This window comes from Mchenga conophoros, linkage group LG20, assembly GCF_057382185.1.
Source record: "Mchenga conophoros isolate Kocher_MC1m ecotype Shallow Benthic linkage group LG20, M_conophoros_male_GT1.1, whole genome shotgun sequence".
In the NCBI taxonomy this organism is placed as follows: domain Eukaryota; kingdom Metazoa; phylum Chordata; class Actinopteri; order Cichliformes; family Cichlidae; genus Mchenga; species Mchenga conophoros.
In genome coordinates, this window is record NC_140545.1 from 6,210,199 (window position 1) to 6,234,723 (window position 24,525).

A 24,525-nucleotide genomic window follows, 5' to 3' on the forward strand; every position below is an offset into this window, starting at 1 on the left:
TAACCCCGCTCAGCCTCTGGAAGATAATGATGTTCCAAATTGGATTTACTTTGCCGCCCCCTTTCTTCTTCTCTTCAGTGCTGTACTGTGTTTTTACCATTTTTTCTCCTAGTTTTTCATATAATATGTCTGTGAGCGAGTGGGCTTTTCACTGCGGTGCTCTGGGCTCTCGCTTCCTCTTGAACTGCTCCATTACTGTGAGGGTGCTCTTGTATATTTTGTCTAGGCAAACTGTCCAGCTTGTGACTCAGTATATAATTAACACACTGTGATGCTGCCTCTATTTCCACCCCAAAAAATACAATCACAAATATCTGAAGGTCATTTTTCAGTGATGTGAAGCTTTGTTAGACAGATGTAATTATATGCTTCCAGGATTGTCTCCACTGGCATCTCTGTGGTTGCAAAGCCCTTTAGCAACCCAATATACACACTCCGCTGCTCGCAGGGAAGATTAATGATTATGATGTATAAAATGAAATAGCTCTGACTTAAACCTAATCACGTTGTGTTTTGCAGCTCCACAGCACTGAAAAGAGAAAAAAAAATCCAAAAAGCTACATGGCTTTTGTGTTTATGAGCCACTATCCTCCTCCGTCTTTGTTTGTGTCATCTGCTTCTAATGTAAATGTGTGACCAATGAAAGTAGGCAGTAGAGCCCATCTGATAAGACAGATCAAACGCCTTCTAATTCCAGAAATATATCATCTGCCCTGGGCTGTCAGTAATCCCTCCTTGATCAGCCGTCACTAAGCAGGCCTGGAAACAGCAACATGATATGTAACTGTATCCATTTCTGTATTCTCTCCTTCCTTCTGTTATGCTACAGCTTAGCAGATGTCTGCCCACTGGTCTGTGAGCATATGCGTGTCGAATATGAAGGACTCAGAGATCAGGGTTTCTACTTGACTTTGCTTTCTTTCAGCCTCAACGCTTCTTGACAGTTGACCCTGATTTTCCTCTGCCAGTCTGTCCCAGTCTCTTCACGTACTCCGCCTTGTCCCTTCTCGTCATGTCTCCTTAGCCTGTTTATCCTTCTTCATCTGGTGCTCAACAGTTTTCCCCACTAATTTTTTAATGATATGCATGCACAGACACTTGCAAATAAGCTCCTAATTGATCAAATGACTGTGTAGTGACACTCGGGCACATTAGCGTCATAGACGGTCTGCTAATGGTTGCCAAACATCACAAACAGAATTCATTTACAGGCAATTAATGCACTTCCCGACTTACCTAATTTTGCGTCTGCAGTACTGTCTAATAGATATTTGTTATCTTTTGCACAATTCACACATGGAAATTTTTAAAAGACCATTAATGTGCTTTATATAGGTTTCTGTGGAGACTGAAATCCATGCTGCCTGAGTTTATGTCTGAATTCATGCCTTACAGACACAGTGGAACATATATATAGGCCACATAGCTGGTGGTTGTTCTGTCCCTTGCATCTTGCAGAAGTCCTGCAGTCACCGGGGAGAAAAATAGCAGCAGGGAAGGACTGTGGCGTGAGCTCTGAAGTGAAAGAACGATTTCTTTCCAGCTGTAAAGGACCTCCTGCCGTCACCGTCTTCCTTTCCTATAGTTTAAATCAAAAAAGGAACCTTTGCTTTTTCTCAGGAAGCAGACATTGGGTTTCATCCCATCCACCAGCAGGGCATAAGATTTATATTTTATTATAATCATGTGAGAAACTCAGACTTAATGTACAAAGTACTTCATTTCTTACAAATGACCTGACTAATGCTATAATGAGAGACAACGTGCTACAATGAACCTTCTCAAAGCCAACCTGTGGATAATAAGTGTAATGCAGTAAAACAGTGTCAGCTCTCAAAGGAAATCCTCCAGTGTGAGGTTTATTGTACATATCTTAAGCTTAATGATGATTAGCTCTCGAACACAAAGTGCAAAAGAATCCACAACTTAAAAAGCTTATTTGCTGTACGAGTCCAATGCGACCTGCTACGCGCTCTGACGAATGAAAATAGACGGTGAATGCGAGCTATTAGCTGCTTGGTGCAAAGTTGGGGCTTAAACTTCCCAGGTTCTTTCAGGTTGTGCGCCGGGGGAGGGATTTTAAAGAGTAAGAATGAGCTAATTGCCCCAGTTTCAGTGTGAGGTGGGCTTGAAATTGCTCCGCTGCTTTGTAGACGTTTCTCAAAGGTTCTAGCTGCTGATATGACAAGCTTACATTTAAAAGATATTTCAGTCTGTCAGTCTTACTCAGGCGGGGAGAATGTAAATAATTTCCTCTTTTTTCCTGTTTCTTTGATGGCTTTCTCATATGAATTCTAATGAAATGTAATGCTGAAAGTCTTTTTTTTTCCATTTTAAGAGCAAAGAAGAAGCTTTTATTTGCTTCTTAGGCTGTATAACACAATGGAAGGACACCTTGAGATAAAAATATATAGTGCTCGATACATGGAGTGTGCAATAACAAGCATATTGACCCTTAAGAAATGACGCCTGTCTCCATGTCAGCAACATGTCAAACTTTAATTCATGCCGAAAACAAACATAGCATCCACATAACTGTACAATCTACACAAAGGAAATGAGAAACACTTTAAATGAAAGATCCAGCACATTCGTTCCTCACATTATCAAAATGTAACGTACCGAATGTCTGAATATACATTTACCAGTGATTTACAACAACTACCTACAACCTACAGCTTTCAATAATTACTGTACACGGTTCAATACACAGAACAGATCCTGCCTAATTTCTGTACTCAAAATATAAACTTATATTTGTTTGTACTGTACCATTAAACTCTTCAGATTACATACTGCAAATGTAAAATAATGGCTTTTGTTTTATATCTAGAGTACTGCTCCTCGGTGCAGCTCGACGCCTGTTATTTCTATATTTTCAATAAACAATCTACTATAAGTATCAGTTCTTCACAATAAGGTCCATTTTTTTCTAAAGTGCAGGAGTGACACAGATGATCAGATTTCTAGATGCAGACTGTGACTGATAATTAACTATTTAATGGCTTGTCTACACCATAAGCAAAATGAGCGCTTGGTAGCAAAAGCTTTGAGGGAGACAGCAAAGCACGATACCAGAGAGAGAGAACAAAAGGGGAGGTTAACCCTACCACGATGTCTGTTTTCATCTGTACTGAGGGACAGGTGTTGAGCATTGATGGGTAGGATCAGTTATTGGTCATTGTTGACAATTATAGCTACTCTAATATGAAGCTTTGAGTGGAAAAAAAGAAAACTAGCACTGAGAAATAAGACATCATGCAAATATATTCTTTTTTCTCTTTTTTTAAATATTTGTTAGTCTATTAAATCAGCAGCAGGAAATGTGCCCGCACTGTGAAATGACCATCAGCACAGATCCTGATCACACAATAAAACGTTGCATCGCCTCAGTTCTTTCTCCCCAAGGTTTAGGTTTGTTTCACTGTGGACTGATTTAACTGACCTGCCGTCTTTTTTGTTAGAACCTTGCAGCATAGCTTCGCTGAAACAATCCTGGTCATGCCATTAGGAAAAAGTTAATATCAAATAACGAACAAAAAGAAGAAGAAGAAGAAGACGCGATTGTACAATCGCCTTGTTCTCCTGCTTTCAGGGTGTATGTTAACAGCAGCTCCGCTCCATCAGTTGTTGTTCATAATCCACCAAGAGGCTGTCAAATGAAGCAATAATTAGACGTCAGTGTTTTATGGCCTCTGCACGAGCTAAACGCATAAGCGATGGCAACAGAAAGAGAAGCTTACAATTCATGATCTAATATGGCATGGGGTAATTTACATATTAAAGCACCAATGATTGGTTTTATTGCCATCGGAGGGCAGCAGAAACAAGCTGCAAACACAATAACAACGTGGCCAACTTGTTAACGAATAATTGGCTGCCAGCACATGCAGAGTAATAATTTGTAGTCCTGTTTCAGTTCGGTTAAGGGTAGCATTGACTCTGTTTTCACCTCTGTTAAACCTGTGCAGGATACAGACAGTGATTATGTGAGATTTCTTTTAAGGAAAACATGGATAAATAAAATAGGAAGTACAATGTTGGATGGTGATCATTATCAGACTTCTTTCAAATACTTCAATACTTAATGAGATACATTGTTGACAAATATTATTACACATGAATTACCTTAACTCTACAATTTCCTACAAAAAGAAGAATTAAGCTGATGGACAGAAAGCCTGCATTAACTATGTGGACCTAAGTATCAATATTTTTACATAAGTCAGTGCTTATTTTTTAGATTTAAAATTTAACTAAGAATAATTGACGATTAAGAATAATTATCAATTGCTAAGCTTAATTGGTTCATGAATCAGTTCTTAAAATGATTCATTAATGGCTCAGTCACACTAGAGAAAAACCTGAGGTTTCCCAGTGATTGCACTTCATTTTTTTCATATTTAGAAACTGATTGCAAATACTTGCAGTGGACCGTAGACTGCAGGGTGACAGGGTGACAGCATCAGGTCACCTTGAGGGAGGCCGTCTGTCTCCAAACAACTGCTGCCCAACTTGGACTGACTGCAATCACTCTCAGACAGATTGGCAACGGCTTGCAAATAATTGCTGTCTAGATTTCCAACAAGCTTCCATCAGTCTGAGTCAGTCTGCACCAATAAAAACAACTCATCTTCAACATGCATCTTTGCAATAGGGGACTTGTAGTAGTAGTTAATGTTAATTTCTCTTTAATGTGACATCTGGTTGTGTAGATAGCGACAGACTGAAACAGAACTGCCAATTTATCACAGTTAATCGCTGTATTATCACAAATTGCATGCAACTGTCAAGTCGTTCCCATTCAATTGCAAATTTAATTGCAGACTGACTCTACCTCATTGCTTTTTTTTCCCACTATCTTGACACAACAAAGTTGCTTTGAAGACAGCAGTTGAGCTAGTCCCTGTCTATAAAGCGACGAAAATCACAAGTTGATTGCAGATGTTTGCAGGAATTTTTAATTCCTCTAATGTGACTGTGCCATAAATAATTTGTGATTTCTGTTTATTAAATGAGCAGCTTTCAATGAGCTGCAATAATCAATTTGTTGTTTTGTTGTGTACCTGGGAGAAGCATGGTTGAGACCATTTCTGGCTCTTCCAGCGAGTCAATAACGCAGCCCTGGAAGGTCTTACTGATGGACGACTGCAGGTAGCTGACAGGAAGAAGGGATGAAAAGGATGAGACTGCCAATTTGCACCCAACAAGGCAGGAACACTTTAAAGTGAGTTTGTGAGCAGCTCAGTGTGCTGATCGAATTTCACTTGAGCACTGAAATTCGCAAAAGACATCCTCGAGTTCCTACCTCATCCAGGAGAGACGGTCCTGCCAAAATTCATACATGATGAAGCATGATCTGTCTGGCAAGTTCTGGACTGACACGCTAGAAATGAAAGGAGACAGAGTGAGAGAGGGAGAGAGAGAGAGAGAAAAGAGGGCAGTGGGGTTATCCCATGTCTGGGAAAATTGAAGCAATTTAAAGCAGCTGCATCAAATCACAGAGAGATCCTGAGGCAAACGGCACAGAGGCAGATAAAAGGACATACTGCAGGTTGTTTGGCTGGATGGTAGTGGCATCTGTGTAGATTTTGAGAGCTTGCTGAAACTGCTCCACGTCTCTCTCCTTCACAGACATTTGTCTCTGGACCAGAAGTATGTTCTAGCGGAAATATTAAAGTGGCATCAGTGTTTTACATGCATATACATATAGTATCTATGTGTATATAGTAAATCTGTATTTGGCACACACTAGACTCACTGATTTATATGTCCCTGCCAATGTGTCTTCTTTGAGAGGTTCAAGATGTGGACTCTGAAAATGGGGTCATAAATATTTCAGTCAGCCACGAGCAGAACGAGAACCAGCAGCAGAAATGGCTCAGCCTCCAGTTACAGCCTGTCACAAACCATTGGCTTCCACAAGGAAGAGATCACCATGTTCATATTAACCCTCCTCCAGCCCTCACTTGTACTAAATTCTTTTCTGCAAACCCAAGATAAGAAAATGAACATGTTAACAGGCTATTTTAACATCCCCGAAGCACTGACATCTGTCCTACCTATATTATCACATGACAATTTAAATTCTAAATGAACTCTCACACCTCCAATCAAAATAATGGCTTCCTATTGCAAACTATAAGTAATTCCAAACCTTTGTACTTAAGCACCATTGGCTGTGAATTTAATCAGTGTTCTCCCTGATTGGAGCCCAACACAGTATATATGTATTCTCAGGCTGATGTATTATGCATGCTTTCCATTGTGGGTGCAGAGTCGCTCGGGTCTGCGCTTTCTACAAACTGACTCCTCTGTCAACAAGTATCTTATGCTTCAAGCAGAATTCTTGATTTGCAAACACACAGTAGGCCTTGAATGGTGTGCTCAACATTTCTATATGTAACAGCTAAGCCTGTGGTGAACTTTGATCCTCCCAAAAGCAGACAAAGCCTTAATGCATCTTACACTCTCTCTACCCAGCTTAGCTTCATACAGTTTATTGTTCTCTTAGGTTCAAAGCAAACCGATAAATCAAGATTTAGTGGAACATTTTATTTGCTTTCCCTCTGAGTTGATTCTGCTGTCAAAAATAAAATGCTAAAAATACACCCATGACACAAGACATCAAGCACATCTTTTGAAAAATGGAAGAAAGTGACAAAAACTTCCTTTACACAAACCTCACACTCCATCTTGTCTATGAGCTGCTCCAGCTGGTTGATCTGGGAGCCCCAGTGGTTGTCTGGCTCCACACTGACCCCTGATACCAGAAACATAACTTCAGCCCAGCCCACGGAGATGATTCAATCTTAATTTTTTAATCAAACTTTATGAGAATGACCTCACGCATCCTATTCCCATTTCCCTGAAAAGTACCTGTGGTGAGCATGCCAGAGTAAGGGTCTGTTGGGGAGAGACACATGTTCTTCTGGATGCGTCGACCAGGCCTTTTGGCCATCCTCTGGATGGGCAGGTCAGCGGGCTTCTTCACTATCCTCCGTCCTGTGCAGCCCTGGTCGTGAACAGCCTCCATAGCACAATCCAGCGATGACTGAAGGGACTGCAGCTGGGTGGTGGTTTCCCTCAGCAGGAAGCGTGTCACAAACTGACCCAACACTGACGAGCCCTGATACTCCTTCAAATACAAACGAAGAAAAGGAATCAGCTGTGATAGAAGTATCATTTGTGAAACAACTGTTACCGTAGTCCAACAATTTTTTATTTGGTCTGCTCCACTGTTGTAATAGCTGGTTCAGCCAATTCAGTTTTTATCTGAACTGGTAAGCATTGAAAATTGCTTCTTTAACTATAGAATGCAATTTCTAGAGAAACAGCACTGAGCCTGTTTTTCTGCAGGGCGTGGTTTGTGGCTTGCTGCTAAAAAAGTTAGAGGTACACAGTTTGGCCAGAAAAGCTGAAGGGAGAAAGCATCTCAAAAATTGTCCGGCAATTTTATTAGGCCACAGCGCTACCTAATAAAGTGGCCACACATGCACTTAGTAAAAGTGGCAGCAGTGAATGTAAGAAAATAGGCCATAGGTGTACCTAATAAAGTCAGAAGAGGTGTACTTAATAATGTGGCAAAAGGGGTACCCTATAAAGTGGCTGGCCATAATGATCAGGTTAGGCTATAACCTAATAAAAATAGGTTGCCGGGTAAACTATTCGTCTGAGAAAGACTTGAGTCTGTGCTTGAAAACACATGAAATATTTCTAACCATCACAGAGAGACATGATATTCAAAGTCTTATCCAATCACAGTGAGAGACGAGATTTACATTAGCCTGTCAAACGATAATAGACCAACGAAGCAACTCATCAAGTGTCCCTGCAGTGAGTAACCATGGCGATGGCATGAATCTGAGTAACCAGAGGAATCTGCGTTAATCTGTGCCGAGTTTCACGCAGCACTACTCGATCAATTAGTCCACTCTAACTCTCTCAGTCAGTGGCTCCAAATTTTAGTAGTTACACATTCGCTGAACAAGCAAAAGCTCCCCAGTTTGCAAACCCCTAAAAGATTTGTGTCAGGAAGTGTATCCAGGGTAGAAATCTGCAAATATATGGAGCTACACGCTGTAACGATCGCTTGTGAAAAAGAAGCAGCCAAAAGCAGCGTTTGGGGATTTTTTTTGCAACTATGTTTTTAAATGATTAATAAGCTCTCACCCACCACTGAGCCAGTTTAGTGTGAGAGCTGTGTTTCTATGACAAACCAGATCCGTGCTGAGTAATATGAAAACATCATTTAGCCAACAACAACATATAGTGGGATGTGTTGCTTTGCAGCTATCTCACCAATAATGTAGCCTGGGGCTGATTTTCAGACATCTCTCTGAGCACTGTGAGCTTCAGGGCAGTGTCTGCTGCATTTTAGAAATCTATAAATCTTTTCAAGCTCACTTTTTGAACACAATGACCCTCAACACACTGACCATCGCACTGTGCCATTTCCAAATTGAGTTCAGGAGAAGTGACAGCGAGACGTGATAAATGTTGGCCAGTCTTGTTCAAATCCGTGTTTCTGTACGTGTGATTTATCGGCAGAAGACAAGCTGTGCTGCACAAGTAACCTCTGTCTTTTTTTCTGTTTTTTCTTTTTGATGAGCAGACAGATGAGCTGCAACGCCAGAGTGGATGTGTTCTTTTCACCCCAGGAGATGGTAAAAATGATAAAAATAGCTATACAATTAGTAATATGTTTGGTGTAGCAATTTATTAAGTAACCCTCGTTGTAGGGAGGGCTGAAAAACGCCTCACCTTTTCAGGGAAAAGAAAGCTTTTTGACCAACTTGAAATATGAAAAATGCATGAGCTATAAGCACGTGTGATGCAGAGAAGAGAGATGAAAAGCCAGAAAGCAAGGCTGTGCTGAAGATGAGAGATGTAGAGAGAGAGAAAGCCGAATATCCTCCCGAGTGAATAATAAACCTGGACACTGAAAGAGGAAGAGCAAAAGAAAGAAATGCAGTCATGTGGTTGTGGTGCATTTGCGCGACGTCACGTCAGTTGGACAGCTGCTTGGTTTGTCAGCCTTAGTTACTGTCATCTACACTCCACTACTGCCCAAGCACAGTCATCAGTCACTGCAGAAGCTCCAGTGAAAATAACCTCCTGTAACCGCAGAAAGCAGCCTCATTATAAGTCTGAGTCCACATCCATTTATACTCCACCTGATTCTCATCGTTTGCCAAATACAAAATAAATATTCACCAGTCGGCTTAACAGAAAGGGCTACTCGAGATCAGTACAGACTGAGCTAAGCTATCGATTAAGTCTTAGTGGAAGTTCTCTGATGCTGTTCTCCAGTGTGCCCGCCTAACACAACAGGATTACAGCCCTACTTGTCAGGGCAGGACAATTAAATCCCCACTACATCTCTTGCAATATTAAGCGTGCTGTTCTGCTCGAGCAGGTCTCAAAATAAGATTTTATAACGCTCTAATTAGCATGTTTCACAGTCCAAGGCTACTGTTTCTGTGAGATACTGTTTCTCTTTATCTGAAGGCAACATTCTACTTTGGGGTAGAAGGATGTGAATGAGCCAATATAATGCCGTACTGGTTGCTAGATATGAAATAATGGTGTTCAAAACAAAAACAATGAAGAAATAATGTGCATTTTAATGCTGCAGCTCACTGATGTGTTTGTAAAAAACCTAGACAGGTGGATGAACACACAGCAAGCATTATAATTCATATTTAACTGTTTCACAGTATCTTTGCCTGTGTGCTCTGTTAATTAGTTAGTTTACAACTCATTGCAGTTTTCATAATTAAATTGATTATTTTAGCCATTTTAAAACTGTCATTTTAAGCCATCTGAGCCAATCATGTGTCAAGGATGTTGTTTTTTATTTAAACTTACTGCCCTTCAATTTGTAAAATCCAGGTCACAGTAGCATATGTGATTTGGCTCTGCCATTTCTTTCTTTGCCTCCTCCATATGTGTCTTCTCCGCCTCCAGTATTTCTGCACTTGCTTCAGCATCTTTTCCTGACATTCATTATCTTGATGGTCCATCATATTCTCATTGCAGATCTTTCCTTCCATTCCTCACTTGTCGATTTTCCTATTTCAGATTTTTATTTTGTCGCTTCATTTTTTTGTAGACTGTCTCCTTCCACCTTCTTCTTTGTTATTTATTTAGGCTGTATTTAGTCTTAGCTTCATTCTTCTGCACCACATTTTCTCTCTCTGCTATCTCTTTTCAGAGGTTCTCCTCCTGAGAGCTGCATTTTGCCATCAAAGCCTTTCAGTGAGCCTGGCAGAGAGACGCTCCTTCTCATGCACCAGTTCCTGTATTTTACCGTCCCTATGCCTGAGCTGGTCCTTCACTTCCTTTACCTCCTGCTGGTATTTGCTTGATAGATTTTCTCTGTGTGCCTCCAGCTGTCTGCACAAATAAGTGCACACATTAATATTCCCATCAGCCTCAGCTTTACTTTCTGTTTTATACTAGTTAGACATTTCAGCCATAGTAATATATGTACGGCACCGGCCACTTTATTAGATACGCCGTTCAACTGTTCATTATTGCAAATATTTAACCAGACAATCACATGCATGCAACTCGCTGCATTTAGGCATGCATTCTGATGCAAAGCGAGCATCAAAATGGAGAAAAAGGCGAGTAAAGTGACTTTGATTATAGCATAATTATTGGTGCCAGACAGGCTATTTCAGAAACAGCTGATTTACCTGAGAGCTTGACAGTCACCAGCTCTCAACCCAACAGAGCACCTTTGTGATGTGTTGTAACAGGAAACAAGTATCATGGATTCAGTTTTTTACATCATTAATATTTATATATTCATCTGTGTGGCCATCTTTAATAAGTCCACCAACTCTAATTTGACCATCTGCAAATGAGGTCAAAATGTTGAGGTTGCATGAAAACTGCTTTACTCCCACCTTGCTGGTTAGTTACCCAGGTGATTTACAACAGCAACAGCTGCCATGTTTATCAAGCCTTGTAAGAGAAAGCATCTTCTAAAGGTCTTTGAGCTCATGTTTGAAAATGTACTGCCAGAGTCACTCACGATGGGAAATATTCACTGCAACAGCACACTGATCGCAAAGACTGTGGCAGCGTTTTAAACTGACAGCTGAGACAGTAACAGGAAAGTTTTAACACATCAAAGGATCGAGGATGCTTATGGATTACTGGAAAGATATTGTGCTGTTTATATGTCTTGGCATGCAAAAATCCACACAGCACAGGGGTGAAAGGAACCATAACCAACCTCTTTAGTTTTATCCATGGCCTTCAGAATGGCCACATTCAGCTTTTCCAGAGCAGACAGGACGTTGACGTATTCTCCCAGGTGTGGAGTGAAGTACTCTGGAATGGGAGAAGACCTGTTACTTATTATCATCTGGTTCGTGTTGGACTAGCACAACACAAGTAGTGCTTTTCACAAGAGGATCAGTATCTGGCAACAAATCAGTCAGCAACACTGATGCACACACATCTTTGAGTTATTGTCACTATCAGACCAACATCAACAGCTAAAAGCATCAAAACTTCCCCTGTTCATGATACACACAGTTAAAGTGATCTAATGCACCACATGAATTTTAAAGTAAAGTCGGTAAAATAAAATAAATAAAAGATAGTTACCGGAGAGTTTGTCTATGTCCAGGTTGCTGTGAGGGAGTCACAAAGAGACAAAAGAACCATGTTAATGAAACTTGTCTATCACGCTAAGGCCTCAACTCTTCCTGTCAAAGACCACAAAGACTCTTTTTTAATGGAGTTTGCATGTTTTTCCCATTCGCCTGAGTTCACTCCAGGTACTCTGACTTCTTCCTACATTGTAAAGTATGGTAGGAGCTGATGTTAATTCAAATAGTAGTTGGTCTCATCGTGTGCAAGTCTTTTGATGCGCTGGCATCTTATACATTCTATACATGGAGTTAGCCACCTCTTGCCCAATGCCGGGTGGAGCAGGGATACAACCTCCAAAACTCTAGCTGGATAAGCAGTTACGAGGCTTGGCCTATACTGCAAAGGGGATGATCCCCACTGACTGACTTAAGGTAACTATCTTGTTTCTGTTGTTTCTTCTACTGAGACAGACACATACTCTACAGGAAGCTTTTTGAAGGACCAACTGTTTTTGTTGAATGGTTCTGGTTACCATCTTGGTGAGCAGTTGGAGCTTTGGCACAGGGTGTAAACATGGTGACACTTCACTTAAGATGCTTAGTTTAAAAGCCCTCGGTGTGTGACTCTTACAGTTTGCGCAAAATCACTTTTCCTCTTAGTCATCTCTTAACCACAGACACGATAAACATACCTGTAGATTCTGACAATCTAAGATAATTAATACTGAACAAAAATAGATTAACTGCCCACTGTTAGTAAATGTTATAAAAACACCAGGAATAAAGCAAAATACTCCTCATATTTATATATAGCTGTCCATAGATTCGTAACTATGCTGAAAACAGAAAAAGCTGTTATCTCCTTCAGTCACCTTTCATGGATGGTTATCTGATTGTGTAACCTTATAAAACATTTTGTTTTGTTATAATTTGTTATAAATTTGATAATTTAGCGTTTCATTGCGATGCTGTGCAACCCTCTTGCTAACAGTATAGCAATGAAGTTGAGTAGCATAGATTAAACCACCTGAAATGTCTTCACTGTGACTGGTTGGCATATAAGTGATGCCAACAGCACAGAGCTTCCATCACTATTGTTCTCTCAGACACAAAAAAAGGTTTCTTGGGTGTTTTTATACCAACAGGCATTTTACAGGTGAATGTTTATATATCTTACAGACATATCTTTGCTAATGAGCTAATCAAGCAGGCTGCTGCAAGCCCTCTGGCTTTCACACAAGAATTAAGGCTTTATGAAATATTAGCATCATATTATTTGAAGTGCAGTATTGACATTTCACTGCCAGACAGCAGGAAAGCAGGAGGGGCTACAGATGGCAGCAGAATTGGAGGACATCCAAAAGGAAGATCAGCTTACTCTGTCTGCTGCCTGTCGATGGAGTAATACAGCTCCTGCATCTGCTCATCAGTGAGGATGCCATCGGTGAAATATGACTGGAACTCCTCCAAGTTCAGCTTCCCATCATCTGAAAGGAGAGATGCTTGTGAAAGTTACACCTAGCTGAAGCCTCAGTGTTTCAGCATCTGAATGAAGAGTTTGCCCATAATCGAGTGTAAAGGAACAAAGACACTTTGTCTCTGTGATGCAAACACATTACTGATGAACTCAGAGGTGTTACTGCAAAAAAAATACTTCTGATGAACCGCCCTAGTCCTAAATTCTGTCTTGGTTTACAGTAATGTAACCCTAAAAAGATGGTAAAACTTCCCCTCAACCATTGTTACAATAAATCATCATTCTTTTAATACTGATAAGAGCTGGATTTCCAACTCTCCAGAGTAATAATGATCTAACTGAGCACCAGATTTTCTGTTCAAAAGTTGACTATTAACACCGTCTGATTTCTTCACTGAAACGAGAGAAGAAAATTGGCAAGCCAATGTACCCGCTGTTTCAATTTCTGCAACAGTTCATTTCCATCACTCCAGTTTCTGGACAATCATCACATGAGCACAGTTTGTAACCAGTCTGATACCAACATGTTCAGCATCTGATGCCTTGTGCCGCACAGCTTGCAGGGTCCAGACCTAACCAGTAACAAGAGGTAAACGCAAAGCTCACAAACACGCCACCACCAACGTCTTTCTGTAGGCGCTGAAACCTTCAGAGACCCACATGCCAGCCCTCGCTCACAGCCCTGAGCCAGAAGTAAATCATGTCATATTTTGACTTCGCATCAGCTCGCGCTGTGGATAATTCTGGACACGATTCACTTGCGGGAAAGTCCTCCCAGCAAAATGTATCATCACTGAACATTTGTTGCAGTGTGGCTGTGGAGAAAGAATCGCAGTGAATTTCTCAAACTTTCCCTGTTTAAAAAAAAAAAATCTCCACAAGATGTGGGAGTAAACACAATCTGTTGCACCTCTGACTCACTCTCCAGCCTTCTCCATCGGAGTTGCTTTGGGTTTGAGATTCACACCACATTAAGGCGGCCGAGTGCAGTGCAGCTCAGATGGCGCATTATGCAAGTGCAGCTTTAAAGATCAAAGTGGCAGTGGTATAACGGCTGATCTCCTGGCTATCCGCAGTGTTTATCTAGCAAACTAATAGAGTATATTCATGTACTTCATCTACAGGACTCCTGACCTGCCCTCAGTTTCACTATTTAATGGGCAAAAATGAGATCTAAAGATACTAAGTAATTATAACTGATAGCTCTTTTAGTTGTCCCCCCAAAAAGGATAATAATCAAAGGAAAGGATGGGAGAAAGTACTGGATTGGTGCATCTGGAATAATATTAGTTGATCATATCAGTGACACCTTCAGGTGTTTGATAATTTAAAAAACGACTACAAAATAGACTTCATAATTACAGATATTCTAAATGTACATGCATGTATTTCTCAAACTATAAATACATGCTGTAAATTCAACATAAAAACATAGCAGGCTATGACAGCAGTCTGCATATTTTCCTCCATAACACCCAGGAGCGTGCACAAAATGCACAGCGGTGCATAGCACTAATGCACAACACAAACGTCTTTCTCTGAGGCTGCACACTATGAGAGCGGCCAAATTTCCTCTCAAGAGAATACTGTGAGTTATTTTATTATGAAGCTCGTGCAACACTTTTTCACACCGTTTAGGGTGGATCTATCTCATCATGAACGTGACTTTGTTGTAATGTGTCTTCATTCCACTGTTAGTTAAAGCTGGCTAATGTCACCTCTCAGACAGAGATTTAATTAAAAACTATTCCTGTTTTGCATCAGTTTATTCCAGTTTATTTCGACAAACTAATGTCAATAAACACCTCCACAGGGAAATTTAAAGAGCTACTAAGACAGTTGCAAAATCTCATGACAGAAGCAAAGCAGCTCGCTGGCTTTAATTGTCTCACTTCACACTGACTAAAACTGCAGCTCTAACTGCAACCTAAACGACACGATCGCCCCCGTACTGAAGAGCATTTCTTTCCAGGAACACTTCCCTTGAGGAAATCCTGAACCTAAAAGGGCTAAGACTGCAGCACTGCTAAAAATTCATCAAGCCCATCGGTGCGATTCAGTTGAAAAGCAGAGGTGAGAACAGGCCGCAGATAAAAACATCCTGTATGTGTTGCCTCAAAGAGCAAGTGTATGAAATCGATTACCAATCAGCAGAGGAGCGGAAAAATGAATGCGCAGCAATATTTCCCAAAGTTCATTTCCAACCATGAATGCCAAACAATGCCAACAACAGCGGGTTTATGATATCTTTAGACTATGAATTATTGGTCATTTATTACTAAATAGACTAACTGATGGTTAATTGCAGACCTACTAGTTTATTGAATTTGTTGATAGTGATTTTTGACCACATTTGCATCTCACAAACTGAACAAGATGACAAAGGTGATGTAGCGATACAGCGAGCGCGGCATCACTTTTGCACATCCCTGCAATTCTGCTGCTGTTGGCACCTGTCTCTCTGCTCCAGCACCAAATGCCTTAACAATTAGACAACTGCAAAAGATCATGTATGTGCAGCCAAAAACTTACAAAACACCCTCAGATATCAGCCTTTTTTATATTTTTTTTAATCTACTAAATGCATTTGAAACTTGGTTTTGAAATACAAAAAGAACAAATCAACAACAAAAGGAAAAATGAATGAAAAGAAGCGTAGAGAAAAATCTCTGGGTCGAGAATACACCTCATCATATAGAGCACATCTCCATGAGTTGATTTGTTTTTTCATCTCCAGACCTAATTGCTGATTTGTGCTTTTCATGGCTGTTATTGTTTTTTTCCTGGTGATAAAAGTGAATCTCAGCAAAGTGAATCTCAGCAAACAGCCTGTAGATTAAAAGCATTTAGCATCTACTTCATATTTGTGCAGTTGCATTTTTGGTCTATTAAAAATGTAATTCCTGATTACAATAGCAAAGAGGAGTGTAGTGGGCTGGCAGACAGCCCTCATTAAAATCCACAGTACAAGAAGTATATCATGGCAGCCTACTCAGCACTGATTGGAAGGCGGCACTTTCCTCTTCAGTGCACAGCTCAGTGAGTTTGAGGAAATAAGAGCCAAGCAGAGTTTAGCTGCAAAATGAAGATAACGAACACAAGAATGCTGCAAAGTTTTCGTTCTTTCTACAAAGAGTGTGAGCGCCGGGGCGTGTCAGGCTGAAAACACAAACCACGAGGAGCAGACCTGAACCGTCACAAAATGCTGTCACAGCACTGTACATTTTTATGCTCATTAACATCATTTTCTGAAGAAAAAAAAGGCAGAATTTTTGTAGTTGCACTAGCACACTGAATTTTAATTCATATATTTAAGTGCAGACATTCAGCTTTAATTCAAGGTGTTTAACGGGGTTTTGCATTTACTTTTAAGAATTGCAGTTATTTTTATTCACAGTCCCCTATTTTTGGAGGGTCTAAACTAATTGAACATGCTAATTTTGAATTTAAGGGCTGATTTTATAACTAGAATGAAAAAGCCTCGCAGAGAATGACTGCCTGACTGCCATCACATACCATGGACATCATCAAATGCTGTGTTTCTTCCCTTGACATACTCTGCTAGGTCTTTACTGCAGCAGCCTGTAGTTGCTGCTTGTGTTTGGGTCTCTCTGTATTCATTTTGTATTTGATAACTGACCTGAACTGACTCTGCCTTTGAAGTATATCCCATTTCTTTTTCTTGAGAAACTCTTGGGTTGCTTTTGCAGTATGCTTTTGGGTTGTTATCCTTTTGGACTGTGAAGAGCTGAATGATCAGTTTTACAACATTTGAATGAATGAATCTGAGGAGAGTATAGCCCTGTACACTTCACAGTTCATCCTGCTACTTCTATCAGCAGCTACATCGTCACTTAACGCCAGTGATCCACTGGCAGTCATTCACACCACACCATAACATTGCCTACACCGTATTTGACAGATGGTGTGGTATGCTTCATGAGCTCTTTCTTTATCATTCTGGTACGAGTTAACCTTGGTTTCTTCTGTCTAAAGATTTTTTTTCCAGAACTGTGCAGGCTTTTCTAGAAGTTTAAGTCTAAGTTCTTGACGTAGATGTTTTTTGTTTTTTGGGGGGCAACCAACCAACAGGGGGTAAAGTTGTTTTTAGTATCCAAGGAAATAATTCTGTCATCATGCACTTTACTTGTCTTCTGTGGTCTTTCAGTCTGAACTGGTCAGTTAATTGGTTCCTTGAATAAATTTACCAGATTACAGATTTGGCCGCTTCTAAAATTTTTATCTAATAGGGTTGTATTGGGGGGGGGGGGGGGGGGGGGGGGAGTTAGTTACAGTGAAAAGACACTTACGACATTATGTCATGAAACTCCTCCATGAGCCTCTGGACATGGGGGATTGTGCATTAAATTGGCTGCAGTTCCCAAATAATTGATGCATATTTCTTGTTCAACCCCTTGAATAGAAGCTTAAAGTCTGCACTTCACATATTGAATATTTTATTTGTAATTCACTCTGGTAGTGAACAGAAGAACTACAAAAATTAGGTCTCTGTCCAACAAATTATGCACCTTACTGTACACTCCCACCTTTGCTGCCTTCCAGCTGCTATGCTCTTCACTTATTATCACCTAACACTCAGCCTCAAAGAAGAAAAATCCACCCGCCCTTTATTTCTATTTTCATAACAGACCCAAAGAAAAAAATTCATCTTTTATGTGCCAATTTATAATTCACAAACTGAAGGGCTGTTTTCACATCTCAGTATCTTCACACGAGCTGTGGGGCACCCCGGAAAACCTCTGCTCATGGCGGCACGTTGCATCATTAATCCTGCTCTTACGCAACACGTTCAACGTCCTCCAGAGGGAAGCGATCAGAGTCCGTAGATACTCTACACGCATTAATAACTCAACACTTTTGCATTTTACATTCCATTAAATGAAGATGCAGCGCATGAATACAAAATTGAGAACAGAAACATTTCCCTGTTTGTCAGCTGTGTTTTTCAAGCAACACTAAATTCTCTGCGTTCTCCTAGGAGACATTGATGTAGCAAATTCCCTTTGAAGTAAAGAGGTGAAACTGCATCGCTTTAATCAAGCGAAACAGGGACACGTTTACGAAGAGAAAACATTGAATTTACATTTATTGCAATTCTCAGGTGAGTTTGCACCACTCGAAGTTAAAATGTGTTTTCTACAAAGGAGAGCAGAACCAGCCAAGGCAACAGTTTTTCTATAGTTAGATCATTTGCATATGCATTACCTCACAATATGTGTTATTTATATCCATGACTATCACTGAGATGAGCAGTGGTGCTGGCAATGCACTGATATGAACAATGCTTTTAGGGGGAACTGTAGGAGTTCATCCTGTCAAATCCAATCCCATCACAAAACCAAAAAATAAATAAAAATGCAGCTGGACCTGACCCCAGTTATTCAAATCCTCTGCATCTCACAAGGATGGCGATACAATTAAATGATTAAATGGAAGAATAAGTTCCACCAAGGCCACTGTCTGAACGAAGCCACCAAAGCTACATCCTTCAACAAAATTTTAATTGAGTTTTAATTAACCGTTCAATCCAATTAGATTTGCATTTTGCTTACTCACCGTTTTTGTCTGCACGGCGTAAAATCTGCAAGAAAAGAGAAAAGTTGTGTTTAGGCGTTAAGGTCTGCAAGCACAATATTTTAACACGGGCAATTGAGATGTGTAGCACTAGGCTGACATTAACCGACACAAGGATTTTTGTATTTTGAAGCCATCCAGTGAGAAGTTAAAGATGTATGAGGCAATTTATTTGTGTGAGATGAAACTTAGCCCATTCTTCTCTTTCTGTATGAGCAGCAAAATGTTTAAGGGGAGATGTAATTTCCTCATTTCAATAACAAAAGAGACACGAAATATCTCAGGAAATGCAATACTGACATTTGTGTGGCGCCCAGAGGAGTTTCAGAGTGAAACCTTTCATGCTTTTTTTCCTCCGCAGGGGCTGTCATGCTTACAGTTTTGTGAAAAGACTGCAGAAGCAACACTCCTTTATAGTCACTATTTATACCATGAATAGTAATCCTTCTTATCTAAAGCCTTATCATCAATAACACCAAATCTTTTTTTGCTAATCAGTTACCGTGTGTGGATCAATAGAGTCCAGTGTCTGACGGATTAACCGCGTCATTACACTGGAGTGGTGAAGCTGCATCCAGCTGTCACTTTTCAAGCACATTGGAGTGTGAAGGCTTCAATACACTCTGCTGACATCGAGCATTTAAACAGAATCCCTCCTCCATTGAAGACACACTGTACTGTGCAAAAGTCCCAAGCGTCACTTCTTTTTTTTTAGCATTGAAATATGTGCAACCACACATGGAAATACAACATACAAGGAAAACACAGAGTGCAGAGTTCTAATAACTTGAAAATCAATATTTGGTATGACCACCATTAATAATAATCAATATACCCTAAACTCTCTTAGACAAGCTTTCTCGTAGCCTTCAGGAATAGATCTCCAGGCTTTGAAAGAGCTGTTTTTAAAATTCAGTCACAGAGCAGATAATCAGTCAGCAGGCAATCTTTGGTACATCCCCGAAAAAGGTCTAGGGGGTGAGGAGAGGTAACGTAAAAGTGGAAAGAGGTCAGTTTGAAACGTTTTACTGCTGAGAGGTTAACAGAGGGAAGCATCAAGCATACATGACTTAGCTTCAGGGAGACCCAAGGCCAACACAACAAACAAAACAGCTCTAACTTAAAGCGAAACTTAGCCAAACAAAAAGACTACACTTCAACTTCCTATCACCCAAGGAAAAACAGGGGGAAAGGGTGGATATTAAAAAAATGGCAGCTCTCCCCTATAAGCTTCCTCCAGGCACTGTAGCAGAAGGTAAACAAAGGTCAAACCAGCTGCAGTTTACAATCGACATCAAGCTAGCCAGCCAGAGTCCTAAGTGTTTCTAACAATCAACAGTTTCAACTGTATGACCATGAAGGGTTTGGACATGGTGTGTGCTGGATAGTTTACGGCAATATCTTGCATTTATTTTGAATCAGACTTAAAATCATGTTTATGTGTGATAAGAGATTTCTGAATTTGAGCAAAAGCAGGCTGTAGATTTGCAATGGCCAGATCATGAGAGGACCCAGCTACATAATAAATTATGTCATCTATATAAAATTGCATAAAATTTTATAAAATATTGTATAAAATTCTGTCTCCCTATGCTCTCTCCTTTTCTCCTCACCCCAATCGGGTATGGCAGCTACTCCCTGAGCATGCTTGTACCAGAGGTTTCTTCCTGCTAAAAGGGAGTTTTTCCTTCCCACTGTCACCAAACGCTTGCTTGTATGGGGGAAGTGTGGTTGTTGGGGTTTCTTTCTAATATTCTAGGATCTTGACCTTACAATATATGGTGTCTTGAGGGCACTGTTGTTGTGAATGGCTGCAATATAAACAGAGAACTGGACTGAATTGAGTTTTCTGAAGTGGCAGAAACAATATTGTTTTTGCAGCTCTGAATATTTAGTGGAGGATATATAGACTCAGAGATGCTTTTTCTTTGTTACACAAAAAAAGTCCAGTAGAACTGTAGGGGTGATAAAAAAGCCTTGCAAATATCTGACTTCCTAGTTATGTGCCGATTTTCAAAACAGTTTTTTTAAAAGAAGGGACGGAGGCAGACGTTTTAAAGGCTTTCCAGAGATATTTGTGTAAAAATAAATCAGATTTGGCTTTTCTAATGAGTCTAATACAATACATGTATACTTTGTACTAAAAATGTTGCCAATCAGATTGATGGTTTTTGTCAACTTCCAGACTGCATCTGAAGCATTTTCTTTAGATCAAAACTAAAGAAAATGGAACAAAATGCTTATAGATGGAATTAAAAATATGTCCTATGCTAAGCTGTCTGTTATGTGTAGACACAGGACTGGTTCATGCCTTGAGCAGGGTGCCTTTTATATGCTTAAATGAGTCACAGGTCAGTGCTGGGTGACTTAAAAAACAAACAAACTAAATTCCTCTGAAAAATGTTGGGTACAAGGACTGGACTGAAAAACCAGGAGAAATTTTGCTCAATACCACGTTTAAAAAATTACAAGAAGGTCTGGCTCATTGGCAGGAAAATATTTAAAAATGAGGGGTGTCTCAAGACTTTTGCACAGCATGTACACAACAAAAACTGTACTCACAATTCAATCCAGTGACCACATAAGGGCAATGCTTGAACCCGACTACAAATCATGTATTTGCATTTATTATTGTTGAGTGTAATACCAACAAAATCATGTTGTTACATTGTGTTTTCATCAATAGGTACATCAAAACATTAATGTAACAGGGACAAAGCATAATACAGACCTGATGTTCACTAATGATGACATGTCATTAGCTGACTGGCTAAAGGGTTACTTGTGATAAAGCTAAGATGGCATAAGGACTTGAATACAGGTCTGATGAAGTACAAGAGCTAAGATTTACTGCCCTTCTGTGGGAGGCTGGTGGAGTCGATGGTGGTGTTGTTATCCCACAGAGCCAATGAAGACATTCTAAAAGTAGCAGCATGGATGCTACGCAGTTAAAAAAAAATCAGTCACTGCGGTAAGCTGGTAAGTCACAGTGAGTCCTTAATAAACTACAGAGAGCTACATCTTCTTATCTCTATGCCATCCATTACACGGACGGCACTGAAAATAATTATTATATCAAAAAGACTAAAAAAGAGAAAACTTGGGAATGTGAAAGATTGAAGTCTGAGTCTGTTAAACCGAGTCCTTCAGTGTATCTAATTAAATAGACAAATGGTAAAAAACACAAAAAGCTCCCTGAAGCCAAACGGAGCTGTGAAGTGACTGTGCAGAAAATGAAAAGCATATTAAAAGTAACATATTACGCTAATTTCTGACATTTTCTTTTAGCCATGCATTACTAAACCTTCAAAATAATCCGTATTTCTCTTATAGTGGATCTTGATGCTGCACCTCATGACCTCATGATTCAAATGTTTGTCCATGTTAATTATGAACATACATGCCTGGAGTAGTAATCAAGTATATTAACATGGCAGAAAATAAGAAAAAGCTTACAGGATCTCTTACTACAGATGTAAGTGTGTGTAACAGCATTAATTATTTGTGTGGAAGACAGTAAATAAAAATAGGGGACTCACTGCAGGTTAATGACATGCTATTTGGAGCAGGGATGTATAGAGATCATGACAGTAAACAGAGAAAAGATGCTTTAAAATGAGATCCAACTCTTATTTCCTACAACTAGAATACATGTCATTCATAAGCCTCAACATTAGCAATGCCCACCACTTGGCTGCCACCTGGAAACACATCTGGGCACTGATTTGAGCAGTTATTTTAATGCTTAGTCTCAATGAAGTGTAATTTCAAGTGAGCCAAATCTAATCACTAATACTTTTGTTAATGCAAGTTAACACAGGTGTGTGTTAATGCAGGCTTTAACCGCCTTTTCCTCACTGAAAGCTTTACTTCTGCCACTGTCTTAGATTTTCATTTCAGAATTGCTGAGTCCCATGTCTCTGTTATTATCTCTCATACTGGGTTCATTAAAGAAAACGCCTACTTGGAGGTAACGCAGTGCTGGCTCGAGAGAATGGCCGCTAACTGCGTTTAAACCAATTGTGCACTCGCTGCAGTCTGATTTCCCCGTTGCTGGCCAATGATCTGCCTTGAGGAAAGTGAATTTAATTTGCAGCCTGCTGTCAGAAAGTCTAACACTGGGAAATTATGCTGCTAATTCGCTGTCTTCTTATTTGTGGCTAACTACGGAGTCATTGTGTCACAAAACACAAAGCATTTCTTTGAGCAGCTTAGTTGGGGCACATTTATGTAGTAGGATATTGTAATTTCCAGAGTTAAGAATTAAAAATGTAGGATCTTTTTACTTGTGAAAGGCATTTTTATTATTATTTTCAGAGTGAGGGGAAAATCATATCATGCAGTAATAACATATTTGATCTAGTGCATGACCCTTAATATTTTGTTAGAAATTTGAAATAAAAAGGCTGCACTGCATTTCTTAGCAGGTAAAAGGTCAGTCCCATCAAAGAAAATATGTCAGATTGCTTCGTCCGGGATATCTGTGTTTTGTAATTGATGCAATGATGTGCATGCATTCACCTTTCTTACATAATAGTGCTGCTGCCAAACTCACACGTGAATAGTAGACTGGCATTAACTCAGTATGAACCAAAGAGAAGAATGAAGAACAGTGGATTACTCATCCTGCGCTTTTGTTAAACGACCCCCAGAAGGTGGACACGAGCAGAACACGTTCAAATTCAATCACACACAAGACTACTGAGAAAAATACGTTTTAAAAAAGATGTATTATTAAGAAATGACATATGTGTTTCTTTAAAAAAAAAAAATCTTCCAAATATAAAAACACACTATGTACTTACATCCTGAAATAATGAGATCCCTTGATTGTGCTTGTGGTCAAGCTCCTGCCGCTTTCTCAAGTGTTCGTGCTTGGCAGACTGAAGACACATGGTGATGAGCTCTGTGCAGGCCAGCATCTTGCTGCTTCTCTTCAAAATTTGATGCTTTTTCGTCTTCTTCTTGTTGATGTCTTATGGAGAGGTTGCCCTTGCCAGGGAGGATGATGATGCTGGTCCTGTGATCCAGTCAGGGATGAGCTAAACCCTGCCTGCTGCCCTCTGCCTGCAGCCCGCCGCCTGCGCGTCTACGGCAGCAGAAAAACTCCGCCTCTACACGACCCCGAAGCAGCGATTCATAAAAGTCCGAGGAATGCATCATCTCCACCTGCTGGTGAGAGTACACAGACGCTGTCACGTTATAGGCTGGCTGAAGGAGGATAAAGAGAGAAAAAAAAAAAAAAAAAAAAAAGGAGCTCCTGATATATTGATTTATTACTCGCACTGTGATCAGTGATGCGTTTAAGAGAAGTGAAGAAGAGAGTCCAGGCAGGGTGGAGAGTACTGTCGTGGTAGAGGTGGGGTATCTGTGACAGACGGATGGCAGCAAGAGCTTTTCACTCTTGCTGAGACCTGCTAGATGTGTGGTTTGGTGGAGACGGTGGCTCTAAAAAAAAAAAAGACAGAACGCAGAGGTGGAGGCGGCAGTCAATGTTTCCATTGGGGGTGACCGGGATGGAGAGGATGGTAAATGGTAAATGGCCTGTATTTATATAGCGCTTTACTAGTCCCTAAGGACCCCAAAGCGCTTTACATATCCAGTCATCCACCCATTCACGCACACATTCACACACTGGTGATGGCAAGCTACATTGTAGCCACAGCCACCCTGGGGCGCACTGACAGAGGCGAGGCTGCCGGACACTGGCGCCACCGGGCCCTCTGACCACCACCAGTAGGCAACGGGTGAGGTGTCTTGCCCAAGGACACAACGACCGAGACTGTCCAAGCCGGGGCTCGAACCGGCAACCTTCCGATTTCAAGGCGAACTCCCAACTCT

At 40.4% G+C, this 24,525-nt stretch overlaps 1 protein-coding gene across 1 annotated transcript; it reads right to left on the bottom strand.

Annotated features, from left to right (window-relative positions):
* Positions 1–2,474: 2,474 nt before the first annotated feature.
* Positions 2,475–24,035, bottom strand: LOC146550219 (N-terminal EF-hand calcium-binding protein 1-like). The gene is made up of 12 exons (XM_085258470.1): positions 23,490–24,035; positions 18,667–18,691; positions 12,991–13,099; positions 11,626–11,651; positions 11,249–11,346; positions 6,880–7,138; positions 6,684–6,763; positions 5,762–5,815; positions 5,550–5,662; positions 5,309–5,386; positions 5,067–5,158; positions 2,475–3,652 (listed from the first exon to the last, which is right to left on the bottom strand). Exons 1-12 carry the CDS (start codon positions 23,604–23,606, stop codon positions 3,624–3,626), a joined length of 1,080 nt encoding a protein of 359 aa, XP_085114596.1. The 5' UTR covers positions 23,607–24,035; the 3' UTR covers positions 2,475–3,623.
* Between the last annotated feature and the right edge of the window lie 490 nt (positions 24,036–24,525).